Source organism: Typha angustifolia, chromosome 5 (assembly GCF_048772165.1).
Source record: "Typha angustifolia cultivar Huaian chromosome 5, ASM4877216v1, whole genome shotgun sequence".
Taxonomy (NCBI): domain Eukaryota; kingdom Viridiplantae; phylum Streptophyta; class Magnoliopsida; order Poales; family Typhaceae; genus Typha; species Typha angustifolia.
Window position 1 is genome coordinate 1,262,726 of NC_133243.1, and position 22,069 is coordinate 1,284,794.

At 38.3% G+C, this 22,069-nt stretch overlaps 1 protein-coding gene across 1 annotated transcript; it reads right to left on the reverse strand.

The window, feature by feature from the left end:
- Nucleotides 1-11,576: 11,576 nt before the first annotated feature.
- LOC140760279 (triacylglycerol lipase OBL1) lies at nt 11,577-17,038 on the reverse strand. The gene is made up of 5 exons (XM_073097178.1): nt 16,669-17,038; nt 16,106-16,347; nt 15,242-15,275; nt 12,271-12,980; nt 11,577-12,041 (listed from the first exon to the last, which is right to left on the reverse strand). The coding sequence occupies exons 1-5, from the start codon at nt 17,006-17,008 to the stop codon at nt 11,781-11,783; spliced, it is 1,587 nt and encodes a 528-aa protein (XP_072953279.1). The 5' UTR covers nt 17,009-17,038; the 3' UTR covers nt 11,577-11,780.
- Between the last annotated feature and the right edge of the window lie 5,031 nt (nt 17,039-22,069).

Sequence of the window (22,069 nt, forward strand, 5' to 3'; positions counted from 1 at the left end):
TGGATAGGTTTTTCTCTCAAAACATGTGATGGGTCATACAGATACTTCCTCAATATTGACACATGGAACACGTTATGAATCTGAGACAGCTCCAATGGCAAATCCACCCGGCAAGCAACCAGTCCTATTCGTGCCAAGATCTCATAAGGGCCTATATATCGAGGGCTCAGCTTGCCCTTCCTTCCAAATTAAACTAACCCTTTTCACGGTGAGACCTTGAGGAAAACTTTGTCCCCGACCTGAAATTCTAGGTCTCGATATCGACAGTCAGCATAACTCTTCTGTCGACTTTGGACAGCCCGCAAATGTTCTCGCACCTTCCGCACCTTATCCACGGTCTCTTGAATCAGCTCTGAGCTCTCTATCTTCCGTTCTCCCACTTCGTCCTTAATGCTGGAGTGATGACTATTATTGTAGGCAAACTCAATTAGGGGAAGGTGTCGGTACCAATTGAGTCTGAAGTTTGCAATTGAAGCACGTAGCATGTCCTCTAAAGTTTGGATCGTCCGCTCCGACTGACCATCGGTTTGAGGATGATAGGTAGTGTTGAATTACAGTTTGGTATCGAGTGATTTAGCAAAATGATGCCACAACCTAGAGGTGAACTTGGGGTCCCGATCGGAAGTTATAGAAACTGGTGCCCCATGGCGGGCAAAGATCTCATCCCGAAATAAAGTGGCTCAATGATCCATAGAATTAGTGGTACTGATTGGGAGGAAGTGAGCTGACTTGGTCAATCGATCCATGATTACCCATATAAAGTCCTTTTTCTTCAAGGTCTTTGGCAGATCCACCATAAAGTCCATAGTGATATGCTTCCACTTCCACTCAGGAATGGATAAGAGTCTGAGTGTCTCAATAGACCTCTGACGTTCAATCTTGACCTGCTAACAAATCAAGCATCGAGATACAAATTCTGCAATGCTCTTCTTCAATCTCGGCCACCAAAAGTATCTATGAACATCCTAGTACGTCTTCGTCTCTCTAGGGTGCACACTATAAGAGGTCTGATGAGCTTCCTCCAAATCTCCCGACGGAATTCGCCCACATTAGGTACACAGAATCTATCTTCATACATTAGGGTTCCCATTCCATCAAGGCAAAAACCCTTTTTACCTGAGTCTTAAACTTACTGGAGGACCTGCAATAAATGTGGGACTTCTGCCTATGCAACTTTGAGCCTCTTCACTAGAGTCGGCCTCATAGTTAACCATAAGTGACAAGTCCGTCCTCCTGCATTAGAACACAGCTCAAACATGAGAATGAAGCATCACAGTAGAACTAGTAGCCCCTCCCACTATGAGGAACTATAAGGATGGGTGCAGATGTAAGTCTCCTTTTCATCTCTTGGCAGCTCTCCTCACAATCAGGACTGGCAATTTTTGAAAACCCTTCCATAAAACGCTGGTAATACTCGGCCAAACCTAGGAAACTATGGACCTCTAAGACGGTACTCGACTGCCTCCAATTGAGAATGGCAGTGATCTTGGATTGATCAACCCAGATGCCCTCTCTTGAGACCACATGCCCAAGGAACACCACTTCCTCCAGCCAAAATTCACACTTGGAGAACTTAGCAAATAATTTTTCTCTCCTTAAAACCTGTAGTACCGACCGAAGATGCTCTTCATGCTCCTGTTATGAGGCCGAGTAAATCAAGATATCATCAATGAAGACCACTACGAATCGATCCAAGAAAGGGTGAAAGATAGTTCATCAAGTCCATGAAGATAGCTGGTGCATTGGTCAAGCCGAAAGGCATAACCACTCATATAGCCCGTACTGAGTACGGAAGTTAGTTTTTGGGACATCCGCTTCCCTAATTCTCAATTGATGATACCTAGATCTCAAATCAATCTTCGAGAAGACGTGCCCCCCACACAATTGATCAAACAGGTCCTCAATACGAGGCAAGGGATATTTGTTCTTCACAGTCAGCTGGTTCAATTGCCGATAATCAATGCAAAGGTGGAGGGTACCATCCTTCTTCTTCACAAACAGGACTGGAGCGCCCCAAGGGGATGAGCTAGGCTGAATGAGTCCCCTACTTAGTAAGTCATCAATCTGCTCTCTCAGTTCTTCCATTTCCTTCAGAACCATACGGTAAGGTGCCTTGGAGATCGGTCCTACCCCCAAAACCAGGTCGATGTGAACTCAACTCCCCTATTTGGAGGAAGCCCCTAGAAGTCCTCTAGAAAAACATCTGGAAACTCCCGTACCACTGGTAAGTCAGTCAGGGTTTGGGTCCCAACTGACTCGATGGACATGATTGGCACTAACTACGAATGGTCCACCTGTCAATCCTTCCATAGTCGACACTCCATACCATCATTAAGCTGTAAGATAACCTCTTTGCTGTAACAGTTAATACTGGCATGGTAGGCGGCTAACCAGTCCATCCCTAGGATTAGATCAAAGTCATGCATCTCAAGAGGTAGGAGGTTTGCCTAAAAGTCCCACTCGCCAAACGTCAAGGTGTAAGATCAATAAATATGGCGAACTTCCAGAAAATCACCAAGTGGGGTGGCTATGACCAAGGGCTCAATAAGAGGTCCCGGCGCCACATTCGCATATTCCAGGAAGGCCGAAGAAATAAAAGAGTGGGTGGCCCCGGGGTTAAACAAAATCCTAGCGGTGTGTGCAAATAAGGTCATAGTACCTGTCATTACGTATATAAGTTTTAACTAAAATAGGAAAATACAATTTTCACATTATGTAAGTTTGCACAGGGTTGGGAAGGAGGATCTGATATCATGTATAAGTAGAACATACGTAAAACTTAAATAACATGATTAATTTACTCTGTTACCTATGGCCACCTCATTGGACGTTTCAGCATCCTGCAGGGTCATTGTAAAAACTCGGCCAATACGTTCGCCTCACCCTCTATTGGAAGGTCCCGATCGTGCGCCACCGCAACCCCTAGTCGCTGGCTCTCGATGCTTCAGATATAGATGGTGTGGCAGGAGTGACTAGCGCTCTGACTAATAGGGGACACTACGTGCGGACATGCCCAAACTCTCCACACTTGAATTATGTAATGCGAGCACTGAGGCAGCCATGAGATATGTGACCCCTCTTGTCGCAAGCATAACAGGTTCTACCCGGCTGTGCAAAACCACCACTACCAGAACTACTCGAAACTGTTGCCGACCTCCCACCACTAACAGCAGGTCGAGCCTTACCAGGCTCGCCTGAACCCTAAGGGCTAGGTCTACTCGAGGTAGCACTATAGCCTGCACCATCAGCATAAGGATGGCACCTCAATCACAGGAAGGTTTCACTAGAATGACCTCCACACAAACGCTCATCAAAGTAGCCTATATATCCTGCTACTTGCTCCTAACGCTACGAGCGCTCCTCTAGTAAGTCCCTTTCAGCTATCCCAGCATTCTCCACCAATTTTGCATAGGTCAGATTTTTCACCATATTCACCTACTTGCATATATTGATTCGGAGGCCCATTTTAAACTGGTCAGCCCTACTAGCATCATCAGGTATGACTCTGGGGCAAATATAGGATAAGGCATTAAACCCGTCCTTATACTGTGCCACTGTTATGTTTTCCTGCTCAACTAGGTAAATTATCTCGTCAGCTTGAAACGCAGGGATGTAGGGAAATATTTTTGATCAAAAGAATCTAAAAACGCCTTCCAAGTGATGTACTCTCTAGCAAGGCGATCTAGTATCATACGCTCATTGGCTCTCCACCACTCTTCCGCCTCTCCGTGGAGAAGGAAGGTGGCAAAGTGATGACTCTCTAGGCACTTAAAAGCAGTTATGATCTTCCTCACATCCACTATCCACCTATTCGCCTCCATGGGGTTCGTCGTGCCACTGAACAAAGGGGGGTTGAGCTGCATGAAATGGTTCAGCGACCAGGCGGACCCACCTCTAGTCTGCTCGGCTCAAGCAACCTGCAATAATGGCTCCCTCGGTATGTGCATTCTAGACATAGCTGTCGTGCGCTCTCGAACTAATTCTTCAATGAGCCTCTCTTGCTGTCTGACAAGCTGTCCAAGGACCTCGATACTGGCTGAAGTACCGACAGCTGGTTCGTCAATAGGAGTTGAAGCCCGTCCACGAATAGTCGCACGCACAGACCGAGCACGTCTAGGTAGTATTCTTGGTAAGTTCAACGCAGTTTAATTCTCAATTCACAAGTATGTCAAATATCGTACGTGACTTTGATGTTCATTTATTACTAGTTATTCATTATTATTATTACTTTCCTATGCATTTGAATAGTATCTAGGAAGACTTGCCGAATTTATGGTGAACCTAGGCTCTGATACTAAAGTTGAAACACCCAAACCTCGAAATACACGTGTATACCACATGGGTAGATCCCCCTATGCGGTGCATCATGTGACTTGTTAGTAAATGTTTCCACAAGGCATATAGAAATATAAGTTCATACCATAAATAATCTCAAGCAAATATGAGTCCGAATACAAGTTCCACAGGCCACAACAAGCCTTCAAAGATACACATCCAAAATACAACTCTAATATCCAAAAATACAATGCCAATCATAACACCATCGCAGGGGTTCAATACAACTAATAGAAATAGCCATAATTGAAATAAAAGCAGTTACTCCTCGCTACCCACATCTGCTTCCCCTAGCTCTGAAATGATGCCACCAAGAGGTGGTGAGCATACAACCTAGCGAGTAGAATCTATACAATTTATAACAATGAAATCACATATGCAAATCTAATGCATGCCTATAGTTGCTAGCAGCAAAATAAGCTTATTTAAATGACTTACAATGAGTTACTAAGTCAATGCAATCGATAAAGACTATGTGTCACTATCCTAGAACATGCCAACTCCTAATCATATAAGGATAAGTCCACACAGGTATAAAGCTTGATACAATCTCTTATTCATACAAATCTCAATTATAATATTTACATGTTATGCGTAGAAGTAAAATAGTGGTTTTCCTCGTATTCACGCAAGTCAGGGAGGTTTAGTCATTACATGCTCACCTAGACATTAATCATGTTTTATCATAGCTCATCGAACCATTCATCACATAATGTAGATATTATCTAGAAAATCATCCATCACATAACAATCCATTATCTCATACATCGAGGAAGGATATATACACATCTAGCAATAATGTCATCCAAACATGCATGGCGACACTGTGTGTCACCGGTTGCCTGTGACCATCAGACTAAGGACCCTAGTCATGGGCCCATATCTCACTATCTCTAAATCATCACTGCCCTTAGTGGGAGAGTCAAGAACCCCCAGCTCATCAATGGACGCCCTAACGCCCTAACCCTGCGTTGTTGGGTACCGCTAGAGATATACCTGAGAGAGAGGAGAGGGAGAGAGAGATAGTGGGGTGGACAGAGTAAAAGGGCGGGGGCATCGATGGCGTGCACGGCAGGGGAAGAAGAAGAAGGAAAGGAGGACGGGTGGTAGGGGCTGGGATGCACGCATGCGCTCGGCGCGTGCATGGGTCCCTTTTTTGTTTAAAAAAAATTTCCGAGTGTTACATAGGTGCTAGGAGAACTTCTCTTTAGAGTGAAGGAGAATAAGTTATTGTAGAAAAGGGGGATTAGGGGTTAGAGGAGGCTGACCAAGGACTTGGATGGTGTAAGAAAGGAGATGGGAGAGGGCGTTGACTGCTAGAGCAAGAAGAAGGGAGGTAGGGGTAACAATGCCAATGCAATTATCAGATAAACTCTAATTAGGGTTTCCTCCACATATTTATAGAGGCTCACCCTTTTGACCCAAACAACCAAAATAAATCCCTAAAAACCAAGCGTTCTTGCTGTGACGCGTTCGAATGAGCACGTTCAAATGGTCTCAAGGTTGTTCGAACGCGCAATTCCCATTTTCTGTTTTTGAGAACACATGTAGGCATTCGAATGGTGTGTTCGAACGCGGGTCCTTAGCTTTCAAATGCCCTCGAACAAAATGCCTTATTTTCTCAAGCAACACAAACTAGATAAATAGGCTTATCCCAATAAACCCAATGCCGTGAGTGCATCCAATCCGACTGAGTTGTATCATAATAGTTCTAGTAACTTAAACAACAAGTTGTCTGAGTTAAAAAGGCATGTCTATAACTAGAACCCCACAGACATAGGAAAGACTGAAAATAGAATTGGTAAGGTGGTTAACCAAATTGCTAAGTGTGAATTAATGGAATAGCAAGGGCCCTTGCTTCCCTCTAACAACCCTCATCTCCAATGCCTCTATAACCAGCGTGCTACTTTGATGAGGTAGTTGGAAGTTAAGTGGATGGTTAAGGCTCGGGACAATCGGGTCAAGGCTAGGGATAAAAACTCTGTATTTTCATACTATTGTCATCATAAGATGTAGACGAAATAGGATTAACTCTTTGCTGCTTGACCCTGGATTTCATGTTTCGAATTTTGAGGATATTAAAAATGCTTTCATTGACTGTTATAAAGATAATTGGGCTAATTATGAGGATGTGGATATCTTCGAATGGAATTGGCCTTTGTTGCCCCGAATACCTTCGAATTGTTGTGATGAGCTAATCTTGGCCTTTTCGAAAGATGAAACCAAGAATACGCTATGGAGTAAGCCCTTTGAGAAGGCCGCTGGGCTTGACGGTTTCTATATGGAGTTTTATAAAAATTATTAGCACCATGTGGGGTTGGATGTATGCATTGCCCTAAGACAATCCCAACTCAATGGAAGCCTTTCGACCTCCTAGAACCACACCTATGTGCAATGTCATATATACTGTTAACCAAACTAATGGTAAATAGAACGAATCCTTTGCTTCATCATATTGATAGTCCTGAGCAATCAGCCTTTTTTAGCTGGGAGGACAACATTGCTTTAGCTCATGAAATTGGAATTTAAACATGTTAATTAAGTTTGACATGGAAAATGCCTATAATATATTGAATTGGCATGCTATTTTCACGGCTCTTCACCATATGGGCTTCCGGATAGTTGGATTTCCTTAGATTAGTTCTTGCATCACTTATGTTAATTACTCTTTTTTTTTGATAAATAAATGGTTCTACTTCTTGCTGGGTTAAGGGTGAATGTGGTATCAGGCAGGAGGGGGACCCTATGTCTCCCTACTTGTTTATTATTACTGCTTAGATTCTTTAGACTATGTTATGTGCAAAAATGAATGAGAGCTTGATTGATGGCTTAGCTATTGATGCTAATTGTAAATTATGTCATATGATGTATGCTGACGACCACTGCTTAGAACCGCTATGGTATTCTAGACATTTTTCATGATTATAATAAATTAGCTAACCAAAGAATTAACAAAAAGAATCTGCTTTCTATCCACCATCCTGGACTAATCCTTATGTTATTCCTGATATTAAAAATAGTTTGCAAATTAATCATGGTAATTTTCCTTTTCTCTTAAGAGCTTGGGAGTAAATGCCTTCAAAGATACCACTGATCGCATTTAGGCTAAACTCGGTGGCTAGAGGAGAGATTGATGCAAAACGTGGTGGAGAAAGATGAGATAGGGAAATAATATAAGAGAAGGAATGGGGTTTCACACCTCCACCCTAAGAAATGGTTTCACACCAAAATCCTCTAGAGAATAAATCACATAAACTTTCATTAAGTTCCAAAGAAAATTTAATGGGTCTATATATAGACCTACAATGGAATTAAGTAAAAAAAACACCCTACATAGAAAATAAACAATAGACACCCTAAATAAATCAAAATCAGAACCAGATCCCCATAGGAGGAATCATCAACTGTCGACGCCTTCTGCGCTGGTATACACGCCATCGCGTCCTATCAGTGATATTCGCATCAGAGATACTTTATCTCAAGGTAGGATTATGCTTATTAATTCTTTTTTTTTAATGCTATTTCTATCTACGAGTTGAGTAATTCTGCCATTCCCTTGTCAATTATTAATTCTATGACTAAGTACACTAGAAATTAAATGTTAAACATTTGATCAATTGGGATATTGTCAAGCTACCTAAAGATTGTGGTGGATTAAATATTAAACATATAATAAGGTGGATCTTTGGGGGTAAGAAAAGTAGACTAGAAACTTAATTGATAAGGTGGGCCGATGATTTTAAGGAGGGTTTCTCTAAGAACAATGGTGATGAAAAAAAATAACCCCTAGATTTTTTAACATGCCACTGTCTTGAAAACCGACCTACATCAATATAGACATTAGGTTTGACGCTAAGAAAATCGAATATCTCTGGTTTGGGCCTTCCCTAGCGTCTTACCATTCTCGAGTGATCCTAAGATTAAAGACAAATGGGTTTGGACTCTGGATTCTAAGTGTCGGATCTCAAGCTTATCGTTTCTTGAGAAATAAACAATCTCAAGAATGTGATGATAAGGTTCGATAGAATCTACTTTGGGAATCGCCATTGCTCCTGCACGATTTTTTTTTTTTTGGAAAATGATTTGGGGGAGGCTGCAAACAAGAGATAAAATCTGAAAAATATGATATTGAAAATATTGAACATTCTTGCCCAACAAAATTCGAATTTGACTATGGGTGATTAGTTGAAGGAGGGTGACATGTATGACAAGGATACCAAATTTGGCTTGATAAATCCCCTAGCTTATCTCATATGGAGGAATATTATTCTCATGACCTATGATTACATTCACCACAGCCCTAAGCATAGCAACCTCGACTATAGCGCATCCGCTAGGGTTGAGTTCGATTGAACATAAACATACTAGTGGTATTAGATGGATTTTTCGGGAGTCAAATTTATGAACGCTTTTCATTCTTAAGCTATCGCTCTGAAGGAGGCCTTGAAGACTGCTGTCAATCTAAACATTAACCACCTAGAGGGTGAAACAGATTTGGAGTTGTTGGTCTACTTATGCAAATATTATCATTACCCTTTTGCTAATGACCAATCTGAACAATGAGTTAATGATACGACTCGGTCCATCTTGACTCCACTCGCGACATCGGGTTTATTGGGATGAGCCTATTCATCTAGTTAATTTTTGTTAAAAGAAATAAAAAGATTTTTGCTGGGGGGGCGTTCAAACACGGGTATGCGAACGTCTGCACGCGTTTACAAAAACAGAGAATGCAAATTGTGCGTTTGAACGGAATCGGGCCGTTCAAATGCCTGCAGATATTCACAACGATAGAGAACTGTAATTCCGCATTCAAACGCGATCGGGGGCGTTTGAACGCATTGCAACGAAAGTTGTTGGTTTGTTAAGGTTTTTTAACTTAGTTAATGGGTCTCTAGGGTGAGCCTCTATAAATATATGGAGGACACCCTAATTAAGGTTTATCTAATAATTGAAATCGATATTGTGCCTTTATCTTTTTCTCAACTGTCACTAGCCATTAATGCCCTCTCCTACCTCCTTCCTTCCACCGTCTAAGTCTTTGGTTGGCCACCTCTAACTCCTAATCTCCCTCTTTTACAACAACTTTTCCCTCTTAACACCAAGGAATTAACCTAGCACTTATCTAGCCATTGGAGGGCTAACAAGCTAGGGTTTATTTGACCTTCGACTATTGTTTGGTCCTCAAGATCTTATCTTGGATTCATTGGAAAGATCTTTCCAAGAGTGACAACATATTAAAAATTCAAAAAAATCCATCGGTTAGATTGTTCATAGAATTCTTCGAAAATTATGAGCCTAATCGAGTCCAGAACTGTTTCGAATCGAATCAAGCCAGTTCGTAATAGTTAATTAAACAGTTTCAGCATATTTCTCTTCTTCATATTTTGCACAAGGCCAATCAAACTATCAATTGGTTGGCCAATTTTGCTATGACCAATTAGTCCAATTTTTTGTGGTCCATGCCAGGTGCAACTGCACCTGAATTTAGGACTATTAGTTTAGGGACTCCGGTCCGGCCTAATAGCTCTGTGTAATTGTTTTTTAGGCTGTTGTGCTACCTCTTATTGAAGTTTCTTTTTTTTTTTTATGTAAAAAAGGAAGAAAGACAAGGATATAATTAGAATCAGACCAAATGTTGACCTAATCACAGTTGAGTAACTGGGTTATTAGTTTAACCGATGGTTCACTTGGTCGGATTGCTAGGTTTTTAAAAAAAAAATAGCTAAATAATTCTAAAAATTAAAAAATATATACAAAAGTAGTATAATTGTATGTATATCTTTCAAAACATATATTATTTATATGGATATATAGTTAAATACCATCATGGTTACTTTTCAAATTAGATCATTTAATAGAAAAAGATAAAAATACAATTAACTAAGAGAAATAATTTTAATCTAATATAATAATATTTTAATCTTTTTCATTTTAAAATTTTAAAAACGTATACATGCAAAAACTATGCATTAATCTTTTTAATTTAAATTGTTCAAATTTAATGGTATTACACTCCAAGGGACATTCGTGCAAAGAAAAAAAAAGGATTTTAAAATGTAGACATGTAATAACTATGTATTTTGAGCTACATATATGTAAACATGAACTCTAGAAGGACGTACAAGCAAATAAGAGCCTTTTTAAGAGTAAATGTGTAAAAAAACTAAATGATTTTAAAATTTTAGGACTGAAATACCGTTATGATAGAATAATTAAATATTAAGGATAATCAGATAACCTGTTCGCTTAAAAATGATTCAGTTGCAGGTGTCACTGGTCCAAACCAACCGGCAGATTAGTTGTTAGTTTTTATCGGATCGATTACTTATCCGGTCTGATAACAAAATTGAACCGATTTAGTGGTTGATTCACCTCACCGGTCCAACTACCCAGTCCAATTCGGTTTTGATAACTATGCCACGGATCAGTAGGTCAAGAAATCTATGGAATAACTGTCTTGCCAAAGTGATATCTGAAAAACTGAAAAGTGATGGAGAGTTGTTGGATCTCCAAACAAAATCTAGCCTAAGCCTAATTTGTGAACAGGAAGAGCATGTTTTCTTTCCAACATTTGAACACAATCAAGCTAATTTAAACTTGCTATATAATGACCTCCACAACCTATCAAACCTCCAATCAGAATGACTTAAAAACCCTTTTAATGTAACCCAGGCCTGCATACAACCATAGACCATACTACTTCCTTGGGGATAAAATGGCCAATTTGCACCACATTTTATGAAAGTTTAGATGCAAAAAGGGCATTTTTAATGAGAGATTTGGTGGCATTTTCATAAATAATAGGAAAGATCAGGAATAAATATGTATTATTATCCATAGAATTAAATAACATGCTTCATCTTTCTCCTGACCTTATATACAATCCATAGACCATATCCATAGACCACATTTGTAACTACATGACCATCTAGATAGTCTATGCAGACATAGATATGAATCGAAAAATAATATCCAATACCTAGATGGGTTTGAAATATAATAAAAACAGTGATATATAAGTAGTAAATTTTGTACTTTTATGTGGATCTGTAATATATTTTTCTTATCTATTGCAAAAATAAAGGAGAAGATGTGGATGTACCTAACATCCACTCAGTATGCATGCATATACTTCGCGGATATGATAATTATGTTTATTATCCGTTTACTTTCCGTATTTGGTAAAAAGAATGGATTCGGATATTAGCTACCACTATTTGGTCCCTAGATTGAATATATCAATAACTTGTTTTGCCTGACAAGTTTGCTCTATAGAGTTAAAGATTCCATCAAGAAAAGTAACTCCAAGAACAAGTTTTTCTCATGTTGGAAGTAGTATTAAAAAAGGGGAAAGTAGTAAATAAGACCCTTGGAATATTAGTCCAAGCTTATTTAACTGTTCCATACCATATGCTACTCTGAATTTTTCTTGCAGTGCTTCTTCATTTGGAAGTTGGAACCATTCTGGTACTGCTCCTCCCAAGTCTGATGCTGTTGACATAATTTGAAGGGCAATGCTCTGAAATTCCTGGCACTGCCAATCCAAGCACCCTGAGTGAAATTGAGAACAAGGTCTCCTTATATTCTGGTCCATATGTGTAGCTCATGGTTAAGCTCCTTAGGAGTTCCCAAGCCGCATTAAGGTACTCAGGAAGTAGATAACGTAACTCGAAGTAGTTCCTATTAGGCTCTTCATTCACATTCTATATCAAGGAAGAGCAACCATTGTTAAATACCATCACACAGCCTCAAGAGAAACTTAGTAAGAACAGAGAATTTTATCTATTATTAGGAATATAGAGGAACGAAGACACCATGAATTCTGAAACATTCTCTTCCTTTCCGTGCCTTCTTATAAGAACAGAGATTCAACTATATAAGTTCTTATTGTCCATTCCAACAAATTATTACAGGACAAAGTCAAAGGATTACCTGCTCCACATAGAAGCTGTTGTAGTAGATGCAATGACCGAAGTGCTTGTACAAGAAAATGCCGTTGTCATAAGGAACCCTAGGAACAAGATCATTGCAATATACCACTCTGAAGTACTTTGAAACTGGATGACAGACATGACCTTCCATGAACCTCTCAAATTGTTCGTCACCTACCCTGGGCTGTCCAAATGTGTAGACGGCCAACAGTCTTTCCATTAGCTCATTTTCCTCATAAAAGAGCAAGATGGCAGGAAACAGTATGGCCAGTGCACCACCTAAGCTATGACCGGTGACCACAAATTTAGCCTTCTTGTGTTCACTAAGCAAACTCTTGAGTTTATTCCTGATAGCATAGCATGCTATCATCTCATCCATCTCCATTATTTCATCCTTCTGACCAGTGTAAGAACCAGAACTATCTGAAGTATGTACTGAATGGGTCAAGAAGCTGCTTTGCGACTTAAGACCTTCTTGTAGAGCAAACTGAAAGGTGGAAAGATTATTTCTGTTTCCTAATCCAAGAGCCTCAAGGAATCCCATGTGTACCTTTCCCATTTGTGGGATTTCATACCAGGAGTAGTCAACATCTGTGATCCAATCATGTGGATCAAATGGTTCAGTTCCACGGAAGCTGATCAGAACTACATTGGCATCTTCAGGTTTGTCGCAGAGGATGAATGCTTGAGTGGATCTTGCTTTCTGAAAATCTATGATTGCATTAAAAAGGTAAGAAAAACAACAAAATATGGACCTTGTCAGGGATCAGAAAATCAATGATTCAAATTCATCCAGAATTGGAGTTTTGCTTACTTAAGTACCTGCTTGGCCAGCTACTTTACACACAATAATTTTTAGTTATGCATGCTCACCGAACCACAAATCTCTATCTTTCCTAAGCTAATCAAGAAAAAAATAAATAATGTATTATGTTGATTGTGATGAAATTAATCATGAATTTCTTTACACACAAGAGTTCTTATGATTTTCTCTAGGTACTGTTTGTCTACTTGCTTCATAGTGGCACAAGAATCACTAACAATTTGTGATGTTCTTGCAATAAAATTTGCCTGAATCTCATGAAACCAAAAGTGTGAAGTCCTTGCTCATGGTATTATTAGTTTAATTTTCTGACGTACCTTCATATGTCCACAAGATTGTGGAGATAGCCCGACAAGGCTAACATGAAGTAGAAAACCCTGTTTCTTCCACAAAATGGCTCAAAGAATGTGGAAGCCTTAAAACATATAAGGTTGTGTTTGGTTTGAGGTTAAGCCCCGAACTTAATTAGTTGGCCCTATTTCTTAGTTTTATTTAGATACATTGAACTGGGCTAAGAAAAAATATAGTGTTTAATTGTGAACTAGGCTAAAGTGTAATTATTACTTTTTATGTGATGTGAGAGAGTGAAAAATGTATTGGTCTTGGAGGAAAATAAAAGATATATAAAATTAATGGATCAAAATGCCCTTTGACTTTAATGATAAAATTCAAAAATATTATCTTCTTAATTAATTAAAAGCTTTTTAATTACTGATTTGTGGGCTTACATGTAGCATGTAAGCCAATTTGCAAGCTTGTACATACATGCTCGCAAACGGGCTTACATGCAGCATGTATTTACGTATTATTTTATTAATCTAATTTTATTTTTTCTAAAATAATGTAAGGTTAATATTTTTTAAATAATAATATAAGATTCTTTTTTTTTCTTTTTTTTTTTTGGTTATAAGCCCACATGTAAGGCTATATAACTTTTTTAATGATATTTTTAATATTATTTTTAGAATACTTTTAAGAAGTTTTCCGTATTGCAAACTAAAAAAAAAAAAAGAAAGTTATTGTAGGCTTAAAAGCTCATAAGTCTGCACTCGATAATTTATTGTGTACTTACTAAATTTTAAAAAAAAATTGAATTGGAGTGAAATGTATTTATTTTGTGGAGGGAAATTAGAGACAGGTGAGAAAAGATTTGAAATATGGGTGTAATTATTACATTGATGTGACACGAAAAAGTTAAAAAAACATTTATTTTCTTTGGGAAATTGAGCATGTCATGCAACAGTACCAAAATATTATTATTAAATTTATAAAATATAAATGCAAGTTAGCCATTTTAAATTCATATTAAACCTATCAGTAAATTATATTAAAAAAAATTAATATTTTTTAACTGGTGTGTACGGATATTTTTTAGTGAGCTATGGTGAGAGAGGAGCTTTTTATAATAAAATATGAAAATTTGCATATAAGACCTTGTTTTAATAAAATTGTGGTTAGCACTCTATATTTTCACTATTTGTATATTAAGTCCTATAATTTAGTGCATATGTACAAAAATTACCCTTTTGTTAGATCAATTAGTTAAACTTAACCAATAAGGTCATGTTTTCAAATTATTTTAAATCCACTAAAGATCGAAGTTATCTCAAAAGGCAAAGAGAACGTAGTAGTTTCTTTGGTAGCAATGTTGGAGATCAAAGTTCTACTAGTCCATCAAGTTTCATCACATTGAAAGGTTCTTTCATTGATGGATATTATATTAGTATATGCTTAACCAACTTTTGTGGATCCCTAACCATTTATAGATTACTCCAAGAACCCAACAAACCTACTTGGTTGTGGTTAATCCATGAGCAACCTTTTGGGATGTCCTCTAGCTATGAAAGTTGAAAATGACTAAGTAACAGAGAGAGAGAGAGAGATTTTGATTTAGGATATTTGTTTGTAAGGCACAAATCCAATAGAAGCTAGAAAAAATATGCAAGTACATAATGCATGCATGTATCCATGTGATATGCATGTAAAAGAAGCTAAGATATATAGGACATTGTATGCTTGTATCCATATCAAATGCATATATAAGATGCTAAAATATTTAAAAGGATATAAAAAAGAACATGCTGAAGGTGTGGAGTTAAGTTTTTGATTTTAATCCAATGTTATCTATTTGGAGGATTCAGTTGCTTACCATTCCAACAGTTGTAGAAGTCCACAAAGTGCATCTGGTCTTGCCTCAGATAAAAAGAGATGGCAGGTTAGCTTTAGAAAAAAACAAGAACAATATTTTGCCAGGAAAAGAAGAAACACATTGAACCTAGTATAACATTAGGCAACAACAACAATAGCATTTCTCATGCAGGAGTTCAAGTAATTATAGTTTTTTTTTCCCCCTTTCTTTTGGCACAAAGTGGTTGCTTTTTACATCCTTCAAAAGCTTCTTGAATTTCACCACTGTGCTGCCCCTTTGGAGGTACAATTGAACCAAGTAAATCATCTTATTGGTTTGAATTAATAGAATTAATAGCATTTCTCATGCAGGAGTTCAAGTAATTATAGTTTTTTTTTTCCCCTTTCTTTTGGCACAAAGTGGTTGCTTTTTACATCCTTCAAAAGCTTCTTGAGTTTCACCACTGTGCTGCCCCTTTGGAGGTACAATTGAACCAAGTAAATCATCTTATTGGTTTGAATTAATAGTTTTAAACATGAGACCGACTTGACCAAGATACTAATTCCGCGGCTAGCTTTAGTAAATTCTTTGTTGAAAATGTTATCACTGTCTTCAGTATAATGACTGGGAACTCATTAGTCTCAAGATTTTCCCATACTACATAGCCTAATCCATCAATTAGGTTTATTAGTCTGAGGGCATGCATTTGACCTCTTCTAAATAGATGCTGCCTTACTTTGATTCATAAAATTACTAGTTCTCCAATTTCATTCAAAATAGCTCATGGTGGTCTAAATCATTAGATAGCAGATTCATTCTTTTGTTTCAGCTAAATATTACGTTAAGATGACTCTTAATTCATAAAGAGAGATCAAAAGGGATTACCTTCCATCGATGATTGATGATATTCCTGATGACGTGTGTGTTCTCATATGCTAGCTTTGAGGCCATCATGCAGAGATCCATCAGAACTCTACTTCCGGTACTGGGAGAATCAATAGCCAACTTACTGATCTCATCCACACCCAATGTCGAAGAATCAAACTTCCAGAGGTCCAACCGCAAGTCCAAGTGCCCAATAGCACTGATAAAGCTTTCTGATCCTCTCTGTGGAACCACAACATTCCCTGCAATTCCATAACACAGAAATTTACTCCAATCCTCCTTTATAACAAGTACAATACAACATCAAACTAGTTCCAAAACAGTTCAAATCCCTCTTAACTACTTGAGGTTAATTCTTACAAGAAAGACCATCCAACTACTATCAGACCATCAACATTAACCCTTCAATAAAGGATTACAACACCAGTTACCACTATGAAGAATTTATTTTTAGATTTGTTTTATTTCTTCAAATATAACATCAACATCTCTATATGCCATTGCAATGCCGTCTAAATGGTTTAATCTCATCTCCAAGAGCATAGAAAAAAAATTAAAGATACCTGTGAAGAGATTACGGAGCAAGCCAAAGAGGCCACCGTTTTGGGAAAGGAGGTTTAAGAGGAACTCCAAGAGCATGCCATTCCACTTCATGGGCTTCCCGAAGAACGCAATGAGCCGGCGGACTAGGATAGAGACGAAGATGACCCATCGGTGGCCGGCCGGGATTGGGCCCCCGTCGTCCTCCCCGAGGAACACGTGGGTCTTGCCACCGTAGGATAAGAAGCGGAAGAGGTCTACCAGATTCCCGTCGCCGGCCCGGACGATGAGGTAGCGGATGTCACGTGACTCTTGCCCTGCCATTCCCTCCTCCTTACCCTCCACCTTCATCGTATCGGCCATTTTTCTTTTCGTCTCGCTCTCCCGTTCTACTATTTCCTTTTTAAGGGATTTTTTACATAATTACTAGTAGAGGTGATCATTTTAACGCCGCTAAGCTCGGCCCTACTCGAGCCAAAGATAGTAATGGGCTGCATAGGCTAGGCCTTTGCCCGCCTGACTCGGCCTAAAAGCCCGATACACTAACTTCATTCATCGTCCGGCTCGTTATGCATGTCTGTTCTCATTATCTTTTAGTCACATATTAGATATTTAGTAAATTAGATATCAATATATAAGTATAGGTTTGTAAAAGAAAATTGAAATATCTTTATGAGGCCCATTACTCGACCTAATAAGATATAATATTTTCTAAATACGGGTAAGATATGATTTCGGATGATCACCTCTAATTGCTACCCAACTTTGAAATATCACAATTGCGGCAAAAAAAAAATACATGGTCTTCGGGAATAATTTTTTTCTTATTGTGTAATTCGACATCTTATTTCAAAATGATAGTTAAATATTAAAATAGCTCAATTTTAAATTTAATCCCCCATTCACTAATGGAATAAAAATAGGTTTATTCTAGAATAAGCCTCCTTATTTTGGTGTAATAACTAAACAAATTGTATATTTATTCAACATTCTTTCTTATCTTATTACGTACAATTTTTAAAAACTAATTTATTAATAACCTGATATTATTATTTTACCTTTTTGAGTTGACAACACTAATTACCGATCAAATCAGCTACAATTACGATTCCCTCTTTCTCTCCTCTCTCTTTTCCTCAAGGCGGCCATGGCTTCCTTCACCGAGCCCAGCACTAAGCTCTCTCATCCTCCGCACACCTCTCCTCCAACGAAGCACTGTGAGAACATTTCGCACACACTCTCTTTGCAAGAGCACACATCTCCCATCTCTCCAATCAACCAAGAGGCAACTAAAGTAATCATTTCCAATCAACAAGAAATCATCGAGGAGCAAAGCACCGAAGGTCGACAGTCCCGCCTTTTGCACCATCTACCAATATCCATATGCTCTAGCAGTAGATCGACTGTTGCGACATCCCACTAGTAGAAGTAATTTCCTTTAGCAAGCACTGTTTCCATTGTTTTTTTTTTTATTTCCCTTCTATTTTTCATGTATAAGAGTAACTTTTTTTGAGATACTAATATGACTAGGGTCATCACATGCATCAATACAACCTATGAATCTATTTCATGTTTCAAATGCTTACTTTTCTTGATAAATAAGGTTTTCTAGCTAGTGTATTCGAACACAAGGAAAGGGCGTTTGAATGCGCTGTTCGAATACCTACATCGTATTTGCACATACAGAGGCACTGTTTTTGTTTCTCAAATGCCCCCACGTTGATTAAATTGATACTATCAAATTTATGGTCTATATTAATAGAGTGCGGCTAAATGACTAAAATACCTCGTTGGTTTGTTAGATCAAAATCGACAGGGTTTTGCTCTTTTTCTCATTTAAGCGACTCTAGCTCCTTCCGTAACTAGGGTTTTTGAGATTAGGCACAAATATGACAGGTTGTCAATATCACGTACCCAAATTGCACTAAGAACTACCGGAGGTGAGAATTTAGTGTTTTATTTTGAGAAATCACCTCTTTTCCCATTTCATATTTCTTTGTAGAGTTTGGGGGGGTTTTTGATCCCTTTTGCATTTGTTGTCGTTGGGAGAGATTTTTAGTATTATAGTTAAGAATATACTTCTTTTTCAGACAAATTATTATATTAAAGTGAAGTAGCAAGGTAGCATGTGATCACTTTCACTGATTGCTTATATTATCACAAAATCCAAACATCATCCCTATCCCTATATTATCACAAAATCCAAACATCATCCCTATCCCTATCCCTCAGGAGAATAGCATAAGATCAGAAACGGAGTTTAAAGAGAGCTCATCATATTTATATTTATGTTAACAAAGGTGGGCCATTTATCCAATGGAATAGTATGAATCCAACCAAGGATCCCGCTAGATATTAGTGGGACTTACCATTTTGAATAAGTTTTAATTAGACCCTCCTTAATCTCATTTAACACCATGATTAGAAGGCGCCAAGACCAAGAAGGATTATTCCTAAATTTGCAATTGAACTAAGGATAAGGAATACCATTTCTAAGCCATCAAAGAGTACTACTTCACAGTACGCAGGTCTTTAATAGCAAGACCACCTTCCCTTTAAGGTCTAATAATTTTTTCTCAAACTTATAAGGTGAAGGCCCTTGTTAGAGGATCCGCTTTCCCAATAAAAATTTATGCGAAATTTTTGCAATGCGGGCGGTTACCGCAAAGGGGGTCTACGTGGAAAGCCATAAGATAAGATGAACCGGCATAGAGTTAAGGACTGAGTTGATGAGAACAACTCCGTCCAACCTGAGTAAGATTGGCTCTCTTCCAACTTGAAAGTAGTTTACACTCAATTTGTGATTGAAAACTTCTATGATCCTTGATCAGGAGATGCTTGGGAGAAATCTTAGATCCTAGATACATACTTAAAGGGGAAGGTGCTAGGATTCATGTTAAGAATATAGGTGAAAAAGATCTAATTAAGCTCGTCTGTCAATCTAATTAGGAAAAAAGATTTCAGATTTGGATTATTAATCCAAAGGTTTGTTAAATTTTCATAGTTTTCAAAAATAGATATGAGGGCTCTACAAGACCTATTACAAACCTTGATAACAACAAGGAGGTTATCAGTATACATCATATGACTGATATAAATATCCGCATTGATCTGAAGGGGGGACAAAGCCCCCTTCAAAGACCGCTTCATGATGAATAAATAAGGCAAAAGAAGGTCGGCATGGTGGATGCCTCTCTCTCTCCTTTAAACCAATTTAAGGGGCAACCATTAATTAATCAAAGCGGCAAAAGTAGGAGGAAAAAAAATGCAACCAGTTATCCATCCAACAAATTTGGTAGGAAACTACATTTTGATCATAGGTGTAGAAATAGCTTCCCAATTAAGACGGTCATAAGCTTTGTCTAAATTAACTTTGATCATAGTATACATATACTTACACAAGCACAACCATTAATAAAGTTGGCAATTTCATGGGCAATAGCAGTATTATCATGAATATGTCTCCCTGTGACAAATACAGTTTACTCAGAACTAATATAATCAGACAGCAAAGGCTTGATCCTATTTGCTAACACTTAGCCCAGATCCGATAGTTAACATTAGAGAGAGAGAGAGAGAGAGAGAGAGAGAGAGAGATTGGCTTAAAGTCCACAATCTTGACCGAGTTCCCCACTTTAGGAATAAAAGTAAGAAATGTTTGACCCCAAGAGCAAGGAATAGTACTACTATTTTGAAAATGTAAAAGAGACTTGACCAGATGGGGACCTACAAAATTCCAATATTATTTTTTTATTATAAAAAATGAAAACCACTAGGACCAGAGGATCTCCTTTGCTGGCATAGAACCTAAGGCCTTTCTCACCTCAATAGTCAATACTAGTGAAAGGTGTGAAGAGTTCATCATAGCGAAAGTTACCAATATGAGGTAGCAGCTCTGGCCAGTGATCCCATTCCCAAGCAGTGGGTGCCCGGGCATCCTTACCACCAAAACTCATGATAACAGTCAACAAAATCATTCGTTACTTTCAAATCAGTAGTAAACACAATGCCATTAATGTCGCTATCTATCATTAATAGATAGCGACATCCTGCTCTCTTGCCTTTCAATAGAGGTGATTTCTTTTTTAACCTTATGCCAACCGGACCTCAAGACGGCCTAAATAGGATTTATTCCATCTTGTGAGTGAGTTCCTTTAGGACAAGTTTAAGTTTGTCACTGAAAGAGAGTAAAGGAGAGGCAGAAGAGTAGGCATGCCGATATTCCAAAGCTCAGAGATTAAATCAAAAACTTCCTGATATTTAAAACCAAGACCATTCAAATTTGAAAGGTATTCTTAATCTGATCGAAGGAACCAAAATTTAAAAGAATAAGGGCATGATCAGATGCAATACGAAGCAAATAGTCCACAATAAATCGCAAAAGCAAGTCCGGTATTTCAGAGTTAACGAAAATGCGATCTAGGTGAAACAAGTATGTTAAGTTTTTAATTGTTGACAATTGTGTACAAAATATTCTAAGCGTTTTTATACATGTACATGAGCGTTTATACAAGTTTAGAAAGTATTTGTTTTGATGGATTGCAAGATTAATGGTGAGAAGGTTACATCGCGTTCACACCGCGTTCACACCGCGTTCACAGGGTGTTCACACAGACAGAGAGCAGCGTTCACAAGCGCATTCGAATGCGGGCATATGCGTTCGCACAGACAGTAACTTGACGTTCACAAGCGCGATCGAACGCGTTCGCACAGATAGAAACATCGCGTTCACAAGTACGTTCGAACGCGAGTACATGCGTTCGCACAAACAGAACCACCGCGTTCGAACACGGGTACAGACGTTCACACAGATAGAAAGTTTAGTTTCTGCGCGCGTTCGAACGTAGTCATGACCATGACCCGTTTAAACGCACATGAGATTAAGTTATGTCGTTCGAACGCACTCGGGCCGCGTTCGAACGCACCTATGAAGTTTGCAATTTTTTAAACTTTCGTGAGTTCGGATAAGACTTGGATTTGGTTCTATTTTTGAGATCATATATAAGTATTATGATACCCTAACTCTAGGGGGGTTGAAGAAGTATTATTGAAGGAGACTTCTAAAGGCTACATCGATTCTTCAGCTGACAAGGTCCTACTTTTCTAAAAGTTTAATCTTTCGTCTTAAGGGCTATCTAGACGAAAGATCAATCTCAAGGGCTACTAAGGTTGGATATCAATTATGAGAAGCAATGAATCGTGGGTTCTAGCGAGTAAGACTGAGAAGAACAAAGTCATGATAATCAACGGTTTGTCTTGTGAGTCAGTTTTATAACTGCTACTATTCTACTGATTGGTTTTGATCCGAGTTTGGATCCGTGGTTTTTTTCCGTTTGGGTTTTTCCACATTAAAATCTCGGCGTTCATCTTTGCTTTCGTTTTTAATATTTCTTTTGACTTTTACTTAAGCGAACGAGCGATATC

Coding starts and splice junctions, on each gene's coding strand:
- LOC140760279 (XM_073097178.1), bottom strand. CDS start 17,008: ATGGCCGATACGATGAAGGTGGAGGGTAAGGAGGAGGGAATGGCAGGG. Junction 16,348..16,668: donor GCTCCGTAATCTCTTCACAG/GTATCTTTAATT, acceptor ATGGAATTGCAG/GGAATGTTGTGGTTCCACAG. Junction 12,981..15,241: donor CTTCTACAACTGTTGGAATG/GTAAGCAACTGA, acceptor ATGCAATCATAG/ATTTTCAGAAAGCAAGATCC.